The sequence below is a fragment of the Nanorana parkeri genome, unplaced genomic scaffold (assembly GCF_000935625.1).
Source record: "Nanorana parkeri isolate BGI_ZX_2015 unplaced genomic scaffold, ASM93562v1 scaffold250, whole genome shotgun sequence".
NCBI lineage: Eukaryota > Metazoa > Chordata > Amphibia > Anura > Dicroglossidae > Nanorana > Nanorana parkeri.
The window spans coordinates 493,182-511,084 of NW_017306518.1; the positions used below are offsets into that span (position 1 = coordinate 493,182).

The 17,903-nt window shown below is 40.2% G+C and overlaps 1 protein-coding gene across 1 annotated transcript in view; it reads right to left on the bottom strand.

The window, feature by feature from the left end:
- Positions 1–2,938: 2,938 nt before the first annotated feature.
- The window catches only part of LOC108787236 (solute carrier family 23 member 1-like), a 141,981-nt gene continuing 127,016 nt past the window's right edge, over positions 2,939–17,903 (bottom strand). Inside the window, exons 11-12 of the mRNA XM_018556733.1 lie at positions 7,468–7,563; positions 2,939–3,291 (exon numbers count right to left, since the gene is read on the bottom strand). Of these exons, the coding sequence (XP_018412235.1) occupies positions 3,116–3,291; positions 7,468–7,563 (272 nt within the window). The 3' untranslated portion in view covers positions 2,939–3,115. The remainder of the gene's footprint in view (positions 3,292–7,467; positions 7,564–17,903) is intronic.

The following is a 17,903-nucleotide window of genomic DNA, read 5'->3' on the forward strand; positions in this document are numbered from 1 at the left end:
GAATCCAAATGTATTTCTTTTCAGTGGATGTGAGAATGGAGAATATAATGTACTGGGGAAGATATCAAGGGGGTCTTTTATAAAACCCAGATTTCTTTTACAGTGGTTAATAGGTTGGGTCTTAAAGCCAAAACTTTATTTGGAACTTTTGCTTCACTTCATGTCTCAAGGCATAACAGGAAGTGATAACAGGAAATGCCTCAAAGGAAAGGAAAATCCTCTCTTAAGCTGGCCATACACCTATAGATTTTCTGCAGATTTTCTATGGTCAGATGGAGAAAGTGCAACAGATTCCTACATCTATGCTAAACTGTGTAGATGGAGGAATCTCCCACTGGGCCAAGCTTCAGTATCTCACTAGTCGGCCCAGCTGGCTCTTAAAACACCTGAACAATGCCTGCATCCAATCAGATTGTTCAGGTATTTTGATAGCCAGCAGGGCCGACTAGCAAGATACTGAAGCTTGGCCCTGCAGGAAATTCCTCCATCCCCACAGTTTAGCGTAGATGGAGGAATCTGTTGCATTTTTTCCATCTGACCATAGAAAATCTGCAGATAATTGAATAATAGGTGTATAGCCACGTTCAGGCAGTTGTCACTGCAACAATTGCCTCCATTGGAAGACATCCCCTCTCTTCCTGTTCTAATTTTCCATCACTTTCAACCCAAGGGTCACTAGGACAAATAGGCAGGGTGACAATACCTAAATAGAACACAGACAGAAAAGAAAAATGAGGTTCTAACCTAGAGGTCTCAAAGTACCCACCCGTAACCATGTGGCCCACTTGTCAGCTGTCAGCTGACAAGTCAGGCACGCAGTCACAGACCACGTCCCTGACTTGGGGGAGCAGCTACACAGTCTGCATCTCTGTTAGATTCAGACAGCATAGTTGCTCCTAGCGGTGCTGGCACTGAGTGTGAGTAAGCTTTCACTGAGCACTGGGAAGAATTAGTAAGGTCTGCATCAGCCAAAGGTGCAGACTATACTAATCAACCACTGAACCACCAAGGAATGTGCCTCCTCCCTGTAAAAAAAGGGAGCAGGTGAGGGGCTCTTGCTTTCATTTTAAGAAGCTGTGAGTAGGTTTTTACAGTTATTTTATTGGATATAAATGATAATTATTATTTGTATTGTTTTTAAGACCTTACAGTGCCGCTGACTGAGGCATTGTGCACCAGATTTCATATTTTGCTTGACCCTGGTGTGTATCAGTCTACTTTAGGAGATCAATATTTTTCTATTTTGTACTGCCATAGTATGTTTCTTTATAGAAGCAGACCTAAAGAAAGGTTATCTATAATTATATTGAAATTCTAATATGATATATAATATCTTCAGATCATTTTGAAGTCATATTTTAAGATAGTCTACCTACAATTCTTTATAGAAGTATTGCCATCCATTACAGTATAATCTCTTTAGTCTTATGCCTTCAATAATTATTTGCATAATACTTTTCCTCTAGTCAGTATAACAATATACACAACAGTTATTAGTTCTGTTCGCATTTTGCAAATATGACAAACAGTTAATGGCAAAACAATTTACCACACAGATTTCCATCCCATTTTTATGTAACAATGTATCTGCCAACATACCTAACTGCTCAGTTGTTATTTTGTCAAACATGTCAGACAGTATTCTAAGCAAATGTGTTTTCAAACAAGAGTGTTTCCAAATAATTTGTAAGTTGTTTTACCAAATTCCAGTACTAAGATCTTAGCATTACATGCAGCATTACAGCATAACCACAAAGGCTTAATGGAGAACTCTGAAGAACTCCAGATTCAGACAAAACGCAATATACAGGTGAAACTCGAATAATTAGAATATCGTGCAAAAGTAATTGCAGTAAGTGCTGCAAAAGGGGCCCAAACCAAGTACTGAGTACATATGCATGCTTGTACTTTTCAGAGGTCCGATATTGTTCTATGTATAATCCTTGTTTTATTGATTGCATGTAATAATCTACTTTTTTGAGGTTGTGGATTTGGGGTTCTTGGGGTTTTAATGAGCTGTTGGGGAAGAAGATCTCTGGATGCCTGACGTTTGCTGCTTTAAACACTGTTTTGTTTATTCCCTTTGGATTACAAGTTGCCTATGTGACGGACCCCCATACTCAGGATGAGTATGTCCGCCGCGGTCTTCTTCCTTGCTGAGGAGATATTGCAACCTGAAGATCCTTAGCTCCCAGTTTCCCCAGTCACTAGCCAAGGCTTGAGTGTAGGTGAAACAAACTCTGATTTATTGAGCAACTGCACAAACTTTTATACAGCAAGTGATGAAATTAGAATATAATCCCATCACATCCACCCTCCCCTCCCACACAATCGGTCTGCTCAACACCACAGGTGTCCACCTGCTAACGAACTCCAGACAGCCATAGCCGGCGCTTGGCCAGAATGTCATTGTTCTGAGCTCCCTCAGAGTACAATGGGAGATAACACACATCAGTAAAAATGTTGAAGTAATATTCTGGAATGCCAAGTGACTCATAGGACTGCTTTATTATACATTCTTTTCTCCCCTTACAAAGTTCACAGGCTAAAGTTTTCTCTTAAAGTGTAACTGAACTAAAAGTACTCTTTTTGAATTTACAATGCACCCCCTGGTACGTAAGGGCACATTTCTGCCCACAGCCTGTATATCTGTAATGTGAGACCTAAGGCTCTGCTGTCTTTGACTAATAGTCTCATGCGATTTGGTGATGGCACCTCTGTGCTGCTTATGACATGAAGAAGTAAAGCTTGCCTCTACTAAGATTGCTGCCTCCATACAGGTACACACAAAGAACAAAGCAGGGTAAGTCAGTAATAGGGAAAAAACTCTTTAAAAAAATGAAGGTTACAAATTTGAAATTATTTGTGTATTTATTATGCATTCAAAATGTGATATCATCTCACTTTTATAATCAATTGTTGTACAAATGGTGTTCTGGCAGTCCACAGCATTCTCCATGGAAAATGAAGTATTTATACTATATTATTTGATAAAAAAAGCAGGGTAGATTTCATTTGGCAAAAGTATTGTCTGATAATCCTTGCATCTGGTAATTTCTCAGATGTTGATCCTGTGGCTGTAGTTTATGCAACACAACTTGTTGGAAGAGGTCAGCTAGTTCCTATTCATCTGAAATGTTGGTAAGAATGGAATGTATCGACTCCAAGAAAGCTTTCTTAGATATTTAGTGACAAAAGGCAGATCATAACAAGATTGTCCTACACTGCCATTAGTTTTCCCTGCATGCATTTGTTTATGCCAAGCTGAAGTTCCCCTTTCTTCATCTGAACCTAAGCGGAAATAAGAAACAAGATCATCATTTCTGTCTGAATAAATGATTTATTGCCCAATGCTGGTTGCTAGCCAAAACATGCAAGATGGTTGGGAGAGAAACATCCTAAGATCAGATACTTAAGCACACAAGTTTTATATTCAAACAGTAGTTAAGGTTGGTTCGTGATGATTCATGGAACACACTTACTGGTTTTTTTTTCCAAAAGTGCTTGGTCAGAGCCAAAAAAATATATATTGTGCTCACAGGCGGACTATTGCTACCTAAAACAGACAACAGTATCAAGCAGAATAGTATATCTCAATTTGAAAGGGTACCTGTGCAGAGTTCTTAAAAATGAGGGTAATTGGTAGATATGTGTAGATATTGAAACCCCAACTTTACCCATGTAGGGATGTAGTATATTTCCAAATTCTCTTTTTGCATATTTGTGATCTTGCATAGAGCTTAAAACCTATCTCCAGGAAACAAAAACTTCCATGGCAGTGGAGCTAACTACTTGTTTAGGGCTAGGGTACCTGTGAAAAGAACTGTTACTAACCCAATCCCTGCTCCTCTGGCATTTGGTGCTCACTTTGTGGGGATCAGGTAGCTAAAAGTCCTTTACAGGACCCCCTGGAAAAGTACCTTGTCCCCATGCGGATGAGGACAAGGGCCTCTTCCCTGCAACCCTAGCCTGTTGGTTGTGGGGGTCTTCGGGCAGGGGGGTTTAAAGGAATCATCATAAAGGGGGCTCCCAGATCCCACTCCCCATTGTGAATGAGAAATAGATAGTTGTTACCCCTACTCATATACCAAATACAGTAAAATAATTGTAAATAAACACACAAATGCCTGCTTTGCCAGGCTACTGCTCAATCAAAGATATGGAAAGGGATTTTAGGGGGGACCCCACACTTTTTTTTGTTATTTTTGTGCATTGGGGTCCCCTCTAAAATCCTACCAGACCTAAATGGTCTGGTATGAATTGCTGGGGAGAACTGCGGGCTGTGTTTGTATTGTTTCTGTGGACTGTCAAAAGTTAAAAAGAAACAAAGTAAACATTTAAGGGGTTATTCACTAAAGAGCCGAAGGATTCAGCCGTAGCTTCAGCTGATCCTTTGGCTTTCTTCGGCTGCTTCTACCCTTCAGTTGAACCGAAGGGCTGCTGTACGGACTATTCACAATAGCCTGAACAGCAGCCAAAGGCAGCCGAGCTGCTCACCCGAGCCAAAGGCATATGCTTAAGCTTGACTGAGCCGAATGACAGCCAAAGCGTGGAGAAAGGTCGGCCGAAGCCGACCGATCTCCATGCAAATGACAGCTGGGCGGAGCCCGCCGTGATCTCACAGCTCGCTTCGCCCAGTTGTAATGACAGATCAGCGTCCCCAACTGTCCGGTGGACACTGATCTGTCATTAAACAATAACAACTGGGCGGAGCCAGCCGAAATGTCATGGCCAGCTCCGTCCAGTTGTTATTTATTGGCTGGGACCTGCTAGAAGACTCTGGCATGTGCCGGCCAATAGGAAACTGTTGGATAGAGCTAGCCGTCACCACTAGCTCGCCCAATTGGTTTTCTTTTGCCGGTATCTATCAGATGCTTCATTATGTGGCAGGGGTCCGTCGCATGCGATTGAGGCGGTGTGCGGCGTTTTTTTTTTTATTTGTTTTTTTTTTTTCTTTAAAATAATATTAATTTTAAAATATTCCTATTTTTTAACATTTTTAAAACTTTTTTTTTTACCTTTTTAAAAAAATTCTTCTCACGTATTTTTAAATCTGGGAGGTACAGAGCAGAATAGCCGAACCAAATTCCGCTCGGCGGGATTCGGCTATTCACTCACTGCCATTCTGCCCCTATGAGAATAGGGGCAAACGGCAGCGAGTGAGTTGCCGGAGCTTCGGCTCAGCCAATCCAGATGTTGGATTGGCTGAGTCGAACTCCTTCTGCACTTCGGCTCAGCCCAACATGGTACAAGGCTGCAGTGAATAGCCAAACAGCATTCGGCTCGCTTCACTTCGGCTGGGTTATTCACACGGCTGCCTTCGGCAGCTTTGTGAATAACCCCCTTAATGTCACTTTTCTGCAAGGAATGTTTGTTCGTAATTGTTGTTGAATTCATCCAAAATTACCAAAACATTTGTATTCATCCAAATCCGAATTCCCGAAACAAATTAACTTTCAGACCCGAATCCTGAAATACGAAATAATGAAACAAAACAAAGTTTTCGCTGTGCACATTTTTTCAGTTTGCAAATATTAGATGCCTGGCAGTCATGCTGACTCTCTTGCGTCACTAGTTTGAGTCATTATTCCTGAACAAGTATGCAGAGAAGGATATCAGACTTTTCTCTAACAATAAGTGATATGCAAGCATGTTTCAAATCTGTGAAATTGTACTAAGCAAACTGAGCTTAGCTCAGTTCGATGGATGTTCCTCAAACCCAGCAGGAAATCCTCAAACCTCAAAAGCGGTGAACCTCATTGAAGTCTATGGGAACCTTGTTTTTTTTTGGGCCTTTGAAAGCCTTTGAAAGCCAATATGCAACCTTTTGCTAAAAAAGGGTAAGGGTAGCTGGGCACTGCCATGGGGAACATGTATCAATGGAAACATTTAAAAAAAATACTGTTCAGTGAGGAGAATTACTTCCACTTTAAAGCTGATAGTCAGCTTTACACGTGTAAGCAAGTCTGCTAACAGGACCCTGTTGTCGCCACCGATATGTCAGCGGCAGGAAACGCGTTAAACCCTTCTCTACTCTACTATTTAAAACAAAAAAAATTATTCCTATGCATACACTGTAAGGATTTGCAAAATCAGTCTAATACACAAAGTATGGTGCTGCATTGCACAGGGATTAGGCGTCTGTGAAAAAGACTATCAGGGTTATTCACAAAAGGGTGAAGAGTTTTGGAGAAGGCAGGAGAAGTGAACAATTTAGGCCAAAAGAGCTTATTTGGAAAAATTCTCCAATTCAACTCACTTTGCAGATTGTTCACTTCTCCTGCGTTATCCAAACTCTTCACCCTTTTGTGAATAACCCTGTATGACTCTTCCTAAAAGCTATTCTACTACAAAGTAAAACTTTTGCTGTTTCTTAGTCAATCAGACACTCAAACTCTCTTGCAGGTTGTCAAGAAAAATAAAAAAGTACCCTTTATAATATAACTTTTAAAAGGGGTGTTCATTTAAAAAAAGTAACATAAAAAGAATAGAAGTGGCATTGAAAAACAATGTACAAAAGATAACTCATTCAATGTAGAATTGTTTGGGGTGGTAGAAGCATATCTGGTGGTGGTTGCGGAAGATCCATGGATGGGTAATTTAAAAGAGGGTAAGTGTTGGAACCGATACAATTGACATTTATGATACAGCTTTGATATAAAGGTGTTCCTTGATATCCTGAACTGAATCAGCACGGGGCTGTGTGATACGCAAATGAGGACCACCAAAGGGTTCTGGACACTGATGGATGAAGATCTGCCAGATTGTCATCTCCTGGGGCAAGCCCAACCCCCTGCTGGTATTTACTGCCCACACCTGTGTCAGCAAGGAAGCGTACATGCTGGGATGGGGGCAGGGGTATATGATGGAACCTTCTTCCTTTGTGATCATCTGCACTAACCTAGCTCACAAGCAGGAACAATGGTAACCTTGGTGACCTCTTGGACAAGACAAGCCTTTCTGGACTCTACAATCAAGAATCTAATTCGCTGAGACCTGCTGGAGAGGAGTGTTCTGAGCACAGAGAAAAACCCATGGCATGTGTGGCTGAGAGAGAGAGAATGTGGTGTTAGCTGTAGGATCTTAACCTTAATTCCTATCCTTTCTGACCCCCTCCAAATTCCTTCTTCAATTCCCTTAATTGTACCTAGAATGTATGTATATCCCTATTTGTAAATAAACCCAAGGCTTATTTAAGATTCACTTGTTTAAGCCACCCTCAAAGCAGAGCACATTCTACAGTAAGCGGCAATTATAATTCTGCTTTTGTTATTTTCTCAAGTAATGCTAAATATGAGTAATGTGTCTGACTATTAAACAGGTGCAAAGAGGTGTGAATTGTTTTGTTGAGTAGGCTTTTCCTTCTTCATCACTTGGGTCTGATTACCCACCAAGTGAGTTTAAAACCTTGGTAAGGACACAGGTGTACAATACCACAAAAATACATACAGTATGTTGAAAATTTACCTGGTATAGTATTGTCCAGTAGACAGCCAAAGAATCCTCCAACAAACATACTTGTTGTAAGAAGTACAGTTATGGTTTGATCAACTTCTTTTATTCCTGCCAAAATATAAATGCCAGACATGTATTAATTATACTTTCAGATCTTCTAATTAAAACATACTGGTCCTCATGCATAAAATGTGGCAGAGCATATCTGTGTTACATAGTTACATAGTTACATAGTATTTGAGGTTGAATAAAGACATATGTCCATCAAGTCCAACCTATTGTGTGTGTGTGTGTGTGTATGGGTCCCTGTGTCATCTCGTTATTAGGAGTACCTGTACCCCTGTATATTACCGTTTCTCAGGAAATCATCCAAAAGCTTCTTGAACGATTCCACACTATTAGCTGAAATCACTGCTTGTGGCAGTGAGTTCCAGACCCTAACCGCGAGAACTGAGAAGAACCCCCTTTGCCCCTTGTGTTTGAATTTTTTTTCTACCAGTTTCAGGTGGTGTCCTCTAGTCTTTGTTACGGAATTAATCTTGAAGAGTTTGTTGCTAATGTCGCTATGACTATGGAACATTTTGTACATGAAAATCATGTCCCCCCTTAATCTCCTTACTTCCAGCGTGAACATATTTAAATTTAGTAGCTGTGTCTCATAGCTCTTGTCCTCCATCCCTTTGATGAGTCTGGTTGCCCTCCGGCTGGACTCCCTCCAGCTCAAGGACATCCTTTCTGTGTACCAGTGCCCAAAACTGCACCGCATACTCCAGGTGAGGCCGAACCAGTGATGTGTAAAGTGGCAAAATTATAGACTTGCCCCTGCAAAACATTCCCTTCTTGATGCAGGACGGGACTCTACTAGCTTTACTTACAGCAACCTGGCATTGTAATCTATTATTTAGTTTATGGTCTACAATGACCCCCAATGTCTGTAGCATCCAGCCAGCTTCTTCAATACATTGCAAAAGAACAACAAATACCTTGGATATGGCTGATTGTGCCAAGGAACAAAGACACTTTAAAAAAACGAATTAAGTTAGATTTTTGTAATTACACTTCATGTTTAGTGAAATACTGCAAAACAGTAAAGTGGGAGGGGAAGAATTAGAACCCCTGCAGGGTTTTTACTGCTACCTGGGGCTGTGTTAGGGAGATTTTCCTAGACATGAAGTGAGGGAATATCTTCAACAAGCAACACAAATCTAAGGGGGATTCTAGTCTTCCCATACTTTGTCTGTGCTGTTGGTAGAGATTTCCCTAATTTCCTGTATAGTGAAAACATTGTCATCACAGTAACAGTATATGAGGGAAATCTCTATAATGGAGCCTGACAGGATTTTTGTACTTCCCCATTCTATCTAAAATTATCAACTTCTAGGCTTCTTAAATAAGGCAGTTTACTGGGGCATAGTCCAATAGACGAGAAAAAAAAAATTAGAGTTAACCATATACTGATCTAGGTACAGTTATTGAAATTGTTATGTACTACTTTGGTTTGCACAGTCATAGCTTTTTATTTTATTATTGCTTTGAGGGGTTTTAAAATCCTTTACATCTATTGTGCATAAGATATTCTATTAGGTAATAGCTAAAGACCAAACAACAGATGCATCTGCTTAAAGCTTAACTGCAGATAAAAAACTTTATTTTAAAATGTTTCTCAGTAGCCACAAAGGTTAGAAAGCCCCCTGTTGTGACCACATGGTGTGCCCTGCAGTGTGGGAAGTATGGAAATATGGAAAATGAACATGTAGGCTAGGGAGAGATAGGTCTTACCCAGGGACAGGTTTCTCTCGAGGGACACAAAAAGGTAGGGATGATCTGGAATACCCCTGGAGACTGCTGAAGTTTGGGAAAGGACCCTGTTCCAGCTTGCATCTAGGTTGGTGCATTGTGCATCTAGTATCACCATAGCACACTGTTGAGAGGGCAGCAAAGAGAATGTGTTTGTAGAGCGCTCCTCGAGCACCCCGACACTTGTAAGTCTGCGTATCTTAACTGTCTTTTGCCAGAACTTGGAAAGTGCCCTATTTTGCTGTATATTTGTTATTAGACTGCTACCGTATCGTAATCCTCTTTAGTCTTCAATATAAAACCAGAAAATACAAACGACATACTGCAGAACATGGTACGTCAGAAATGGGGAACATATGAGCTGCAGAGAGTTCACAGGCAATACTCATGACTAATTCTTTGCCCTCTTTCTTCTTTTTTTAGTGCAGCTTTCAGAGTTTAGTTCCACACAAACACTGGCAGACCTGATTAGTGAATTACTGAACCAATTCCTATTTCCAATCGCTATTCGCTATTTTATCACATAAAAAAATGATTTTATTCATGAGTGCAGGGCTATATCAAGGCTATTGCCACAACAGATTGCATCTAGGATGCCTTGTAAAGGTACTCTCTTTGATGTTATATGTGTGATTTGCCAGGACGTAGGAACACTGCGCAGGAAAAAAAACTGAAGAAAGCATGACTGAACTCCACGGTGGATAGAGGATGCTGGTCTGCGCAGTCTGGCCTCCATGACATACACCAAGGGTAGGCATCCTTGGCACTCCAGCTGTTTGGGAACTATAAGTCCCATGAGGCTTTGCAAGACCATGGCAGCCATAGGAATGACTCCCAGTGGCAGAAGCATGTTGGTAGTTTCACCACATCTGGAGTGTTAAGGTCACCTACCCCTGATATACTGTACATAAATGAATTTGTAACATTAAATAATTAACATGGTGTGTATGAGTGAATAAAAGTCTTGATGACTTGCATTGCAAGGCAATACAAGGTAAGCACTAGCTGCGAAAGTCATCTCTTATCGATACACCCAAATTAAGACAATATGTACTGTAGGTGGCAAAATCAAAATAAATAATTATTTGTGAAGTAATCAGTAGTAGCTTCTGGGTTAACAAAGAATAGTGCAATATATCCTTGGACTCTTTACAGTGGCGTCAATAGGGGGGTGTCATTTTGGCGTCACACCCTCTGAAAAGTTGGGCACTCGGTCATGGACCGAGAGCCCGACAGTTTTACGAGAGAGGAGGGAACTCAGTGGCATACCTTATCCCACTGGGGGAAAGTCCCCTCCTCTCACTACCGGTCTTCTGTCGCTTTCGACAGAACACTGGCATCCATTACCAAGCCACCAGCAGGTAACAGCATGTGACTTCATCACTTACGTGCGTATGATGTCATGGCAGGGTGCCACCAGGTGGCTGGTCCGGGTGAAACCCCGCCTCGGGACGCCCCTGGCTCTTAAGTCTTAAGTCTAGAAGTTAAGCACTGAAGGAAATGATTGCAATCCTTTGTTAATGATGTATAATATCTGTTTCTTGACTGCATGTGTGGCTTAGTATGCATAGTATGTGTTTTTGTGAATGGCACCCCAGCAAACCTTGCCAATGGAGGTGCTATGCAGCACAATGCAACGTGCAGCGATGCACTAGCATGCGTTGTGTTGTGGTGTACTGCTAGAAAAGGTGCAGGTAATTTATTTGGGCCACTGAGATGCATTGTCAGCCCATTAATTTTGAATGGGCTGCCACCGCAGCACATGTTAATGTGTGGGGAAAAACAGCACAAATGTATTGTTAAATGCAATCAGGGTAAGTAACTCAATTTGACCTGGTATCAGCCTTAAAGTCCCTATATAGCAGAGCTGGGGTGCGAGAGAAAGAAGCAGCACAAGGCACCAATCAGTTTATGTACTGAAAAGTGACAGAGATATGAGCTCATTACTGTACTGCTTCTCCATTTACTGTCCAGTCAGAAACTGGAACATGTCCAGAGTGACCTGGGCACAGAGGAAGTGGGTTGGATAATGCTGACCATCAGACTGAGGACATTTAGTGGCAGAGAAAAATACTGCATGGAAATCTTTGGATTGAAGCTGAATATTGCAGCAAAAGCTGGTTTTAATCTTTAATGGGTTATTTTTCTTATTTATATCTCCAGAGTTCCGCTTTATTAAATGCAAATGTGATCTTTAGGTCCATTTTATAATAAAGCTAATTATTAGTCTTGTGTCTATACAGTTAATGGGCATAGTGTCCAATATAACAACTATTACAGTTCACCCTTTGACAGAAATAAAAGTTATTTATAACTTACACTTAAAACTGTTTTATTGTGCAGGAAATGAGTAATTATGAAACGTCCTCATTGTTAATAAATCAAAGGGATTTTGAACCATTCCTCTAGTCTAAAGTCAGAGACTAAATACAACCCGCATGGGGTCTATTGCTGTCAACATCTGAATCAAATACTGATTGCTTACTGACAAACAGTTGGAACAAATTTTTTAGTAAATAGTGACCAGATTTCCTTCAGTATTTGAAGTTTTTTATAAAGTGGTCACAGATGATTCTAAATCAAATCCGGTGGCAAAAGGTATCATTGAGCCCAATATCAAAATGTATAACAATTAGGCAGGAGTTTTGTTAAAGAGACCACGTTGCCAGACCAGCCATTTCAACAAAAATGTTCCCATAAGATTATAGGTGCATTTAACATATTTTAAGGCTCGTTTCCACCAGCCCGTGCGCTCACTGCACTGTTTCATGCCCGGAATGCAAGGGATTGCATACACAAAGTATCCTTGCGTTCTGGAGCAGGAGGGGGCGTGGCAGTGCCATTCATGTCAATGTCACTGCAGACATGCCCCCCACTGGCAGAAATGATCCCTTATATATGCTATTTATCTGTTAAAGCATCCCTGTAGACATTCAGATACCCTGAGACTGCTACTTGGATGTAATGTAAGCAGCCCCAGCAGAGTGGCACTCTATAGCAGGGGTAGAAAACTCCGGCCCTCCCGCTGTTGTGGAACTACAAGTCCCATGAGGCATTGCAAGACTGACAGTTAAAGGCATGACTTCCAGAGGCATATTGGGATTTGTAGCTAAAGAACAGCTAGAAGGCCAAATGCGCCCAACCCTTCTATATAGTATTCCTCTTCCCTCTTCCTCCAGCAGCTACAAAAAGGTAATGCAGGGAGGGGAGGAGTGGAGGACATGGTCAGCACAGAGAGTAAATAGACACTCCCAGAAGTAAAAAAAATGTGCAAGAAGGGAAGAGGCTGTCCTAAGGAATTGATTCCCTAGAGTAGTCAAATTCTCTGTCACGTTCAAAGGCAAATTACAAATAAATAAAAACCATTTATGGAAAGGAAAAAGACTGCAAGTAAACATTTAAAATGCTTGATTTTTGTTGTTGTGCTTTATCTGTAAGTTGGTGACAGATTATCTTTAAGTCAATAGGTGTAAACTCTAGATTCGTAGAACATAGAGAATCTACAATAACTTTAATGTATGATTTATAACCCAGACACTGAGGTATAGCTCCTTCAAGTGAAAGTGCTGGAGTAGGCTCTAAAATGCCTTCACAACATTCCATACATAATTAAATTTAAGACAGCTTTGCACTGCTTGTTAAACCACAGAGTTCTTGTCTGAAAGCATGACAGATTATCCTACCTTTAACACCTATAGAATATTCTTATCATCTTTACATTTGTTAATTTAAAAACCTGCAGGCCCTTTGTTCCAGGTGTTCAGATTTATGAGTATGTAGCTTTATGCCAGCAATATTCAGAATATTTACTGACACATAATTAGAGGAAATAAGAGACGTCTAATACCGGTTTCTTTGGTAAGATAATTTGACACTTTCATCTATCCCTGATTTCCACTATATCAATGCATTTTTTATATTACCTGAAAGAAGACACTTTCTAGAGATGACTTGACTTTCATAATTAATATGGAGGAATGCTCGTCATGCTATATTGTATCTGCTTAGCTCTACAGCTCTACTTCTGGTGCAATCTAGTAATGAGAAATCCAGCACTTTAAGGGCCCCACCGGAGAACAGAAAAAATACCTGCTGTACTTGCAAGTGCTGGTGATATGCAAAATGGAAATTGTTCAAAACCCATTATCCTTAAGAATTGCGGTTTTATTGCATCAGGCTGTGTTAAACAAAATGTAATTCTTATTCTAGTAATCACTCAACATGATATGCTTATCAACACTTAAAGAAGACCTAAACCTTATCACTAAAATGTTATATATGTTTTAACATGTAAATGTTTGTTTTATTTTATTATGAAACTTCAATTAAAAGAATACATGGTGATCTTGCCATTTTTTTGCCCAGTCACTTCTTGTTATGGAGTGACAACTGTCTCCCAACTGTGCTTCTATGTTTTCATGCTGTCAAATGCAACCCTGAGGGAGACTAAAAGCGTCTATGTTGAGGCACATATTGTGCAGCCATTATCCACTGTTGTCACTCTCAGAAAATGGGTCCAAATTAATAACATACAGCCGAGAATAAAGCAAGTGCATGTAGCCAGAAAGTGGCTGATAGAGGCTGGAGGACATCAGCAGCACTGAGATGCAAAAAAGGATACAAAATATAATGTGTATGATATGCAGTGTTGGCTGCAAGTTCTGTTTGTAATTATTGGCAATAAATAATTATGAGCAGTACTTACAACATATGCAGGTTTACCATTCACCATTCTATAGCATTGAGCAATAGATAAGGTATAAAAACAAAGACATTGCAGAGATACAAACATACAATGCCACACATGGGTAAAAACCCCAGGCGGGACAAATATAGGTACGGTAAGTTGGGAGGCCAAGTTCAACATGAAAGACCAGTAAAATTCTGGATATTTTACAGGGCACTAGGTAACACTACAGTTCACATACCTAATAAACACATAAACATCCTCTCCCCATCCCTCGTGTCGGTTAGAACAGTATTACACTATTACATGAGGTAACAAATTACCAGGATGTCATTTAGACAAGTTTCTAATAAGGTACGGGGATTTGCGTAAGTAGTATATAGTGATGGATAATAACCACTTACACAAACTTCCAAGTATTGTAAATAGGGTCAGTTCTAGTAACATTTGAAGTTAGCTTTTAAGTTTAGCAGAGATGGTAAGATATTTAGTTCATAGAATTTTCAATTGCATAGTCAGTCCCATCTTGGCTGAAAAATCAGCTGAAATGGGTAAAATATTAGACAGTGTTATGTTAGGTGATGCTATGAATATTATAATATTGTCAACAAATAAACATAATTAGGGTATAAATAAGGTAAAGGTACAGTTGTGCTCAAAAGTTTGCATACCCTTGGAGAATTGGTAATCTATGTACCATTTTTTTAAACAAAATATGAGTGAGCAGGCAAAACACATTTCTTTTATTTCTTATGGGATTCATATTCAACTGTAGCTGATAACAGAATGGCGCAATAATAAAACAAAGCATGGCAAAAAATAAAAAAATTAAATGACCCTTGTTCAAAAGTCTGCATACCTTTAGATCTTAATACTGTATATTGCCACCTTTGGCATCAATGACAGCGTGCAGTCTTTTGTAATAGCTGTCTAAAAGGCCCTGAATTCTTGCAGGTGGTAAAGTTGCCCATTCGTCTTGGCTAAATGCCTCTAGGTCATGCAAAGTCTTTGGTCGTCTTGCATGAACCACACACGTTTGAGCTCTCCCCAGAGTGGCTCGATGATATTAAGGTCAGGAGACTGTGATTGCCACTACAGAACCTTCCCTTTTTTCTGCAGGATGGTATTCTTGTCCCTATAGGCCTTGTTTACCCCTCTCCAAACATAGCGCTTATGGTTGTGACCATAAAGCTCTATTTTGGTCTTGTCACTCCAAATTACAGTGTTCCAGAAGCTGTAAAGGCGTGTCAAAATGTTATCAGGCATATTGTAATCAGGATTTTTTGTGGCATTGGTGCAGTAAGGCCTGGTTCACACCTGGGCGTTTTACAGCGCTGATCGACGCGCTGTAAATTGCCCAGCAAGTGAAATCCCATACTTTCCTATGGGCATGGTTCCCACCTGGGTGTATTTCAGCGCGTAGGAACGTGCTGAAAAACGCCCTAAGCCCAAAGAAGTACAGGAGCTTCTTTGGGGCGTTTTTCCATGCGTTTCCATTGGTATTCCCGAGTTTGGATCAGGGTTAACAAAACGGTAACCCCGAGCCACACTCGAGAATACAGCGTACAGGTCTTACCTTGTCCGCGATCCTCCGGTGGCTGCTGACTTCCGGGTTCCGTCCCTTGCGAGCGGCTACGCCACAGGGACCTGAGTCGGCGGGAAATTTGAAAGTGACATTTTTTTTTTAAATTTAAACAATAGAGAAAATAAGGAAAAAAAAAAATCATACCGCCAGTGAAACGCGGTATGAAAAACGTGCTAAAAAAAACTAGCAGAAAACATACGCCCAGGTGTGAACCCAGCCTAAAGGCTAACTCGACCATGCAGCTCAAGTATCATCGTATTGTGCTCCTTGAAACAACCAAACCGTCTTTTTCCAGAGCAGCCTGTATTTCTCCTGAGGATACCTGGGGGATTTTCTTTGTATCCCGGACAATTCTTCTGACATTTGTGGCTGTAATCTTTCTTGGTCTACCTGACCTTGGCTTGGTATGAAGAGATCCCTGAATTTTCCACTTCTTAGTAAGTGATTGAACAGTACTGACTCGCATTATCATGGCTTTGGATATCTTTTTATATCCTCTTCCATCTTTATAAAGTCCCATGAACTTGTTACGTAGGTCTTTTGACAGTTCTTTTCTGCACCCCATGGCTCAGTATCTAGCCTGCTGAGCGCATCCACGTGAGAGCTAACAAACTCATTGACTATTTATACACAGACACTAATTGCAATTTAAAAAGCCACAGATGTGCAAAGTTAATCTTTAATTCCCATATTAACCTTTGTGTGTCACCTCATGTGTCTGTAAGAAGGCCAAACATTCAAGGATATGTAAACTTTTGATCAGGGCCATTTGGGTGATTTCTATTATCATTTTGATTTAAAAAAGAGTCAAACAACTACATGATAATACATGGTTTTACATGATCACTGTCCTTAACCCTTTCGCTGGCAAGCCCTCCGGAACATTTTTCATAAAAGCTTTGCCATGCCCTGCCACAGTTAATTTAATGGGTTTTTTAAAAGAAAAACCTTTTTTTATTATTATTTTTTTTACACATTTTTTTATGAGCCGGCTTTGATATGACCGCCGGCTCCGACAAGCTCTCATTGTAATATAGAAAACAGTTGGGTGGAGCGAGCTCTCACTGCTAACTCCGCCCAATCATTTTCTCCTTTTTCTATTCTGCTCGGTACCACAGAGGTACCTGAGCTGAATGGCGCTCGGGGGCATTCGGCTATTCACTCAAGATGATAGCAGTCATCAGTGGCTTGTGAGCCGCTGATGACAGCTATTGATTTGAAGGGGACAGTCCGGGGAACAGTTCTACTATAAGCTCATGGTCGCTAAAGCGACCATGAGCTTATAGTAGAACTGCAAATGCCAGGTCCGTACGGCATACTGAGCTGGCCAGCCAGAAGCACTTTTGTAGCTCCGTATGCCGTACGTCTTTGGCAACGAAAGGGTTAAAGAAAAGACAGTTTTTTTGGCATGGTCAGTCATATTTTCAATATCAATGCCAAAATGTAATGATTTCAGCCAGGGTATGCAAACTTTTGCGCATAACTGTACCTGCAATTTCCAGGCCAGTAGCGTTAAAATTATTGCTAAAGAGGTAAACTGAAAGCTTAGCTGATAGCACATAGAATGCTGGTGAAAAACGGGTAACCCTTTTTTCTTTTCAAAGTAAGATTATTTATGGCCATTATAAACTATTCTAACCTTAAGGGGTGCATTTATAGAAATATTTGCAGACCCATTTGTCCTGTGTTCTTTTCAAAGAGTAACTTTATTAATACCATGTTAAGGACATTAGATGGCACTAAGGAACATAGGAAATAAGCATGTATTTCCTATGCTCCTCAGTAACTTCTCATGGTCATAATGGGGTATTTTCCTGATATTACATTTAACTTGGAAAGAAAATATACTAATCATGTTCATTTTTGCCTGCATTAGCACAGAATGAATATACACATTATTTTTTATTAAAAAACTTCCGATTGCCGAGTATGAGACCATGATGCAACTCAGTGCATATTTAGCTTTTGGATATGACATAAAATATTTTGCCAATCTACTGTCTGAAATACTTTTTACATGACTTTCAAAAAGATCATTTGAATCTTTCACTGCTGAGTGAAGAAGGTCACTACCTACCCAGTCTCCTTTATCTTTATTTAAATATCAAAATTCTAGCCAAATATATTGAAAAATGCAATACACATCTTCTTTCCAGAACTGTCTGTCTTCTACGTTGAATGATGTTCAGTATCAGTTACATAGTATTTGAGGTTGAATAAAGACATATGTCCATCAAGTCCAACCTATTTGTGTATCTGTGTATGGTCCTATTGGTGTGTAGTATGATTAATTTTAAGAGTACTTGTACCCCTGTATATTACGGTCCCTGAGGAAATCGTCCAATCGCCTCTTGAATGATTCCACACTCTCAGCTGAAA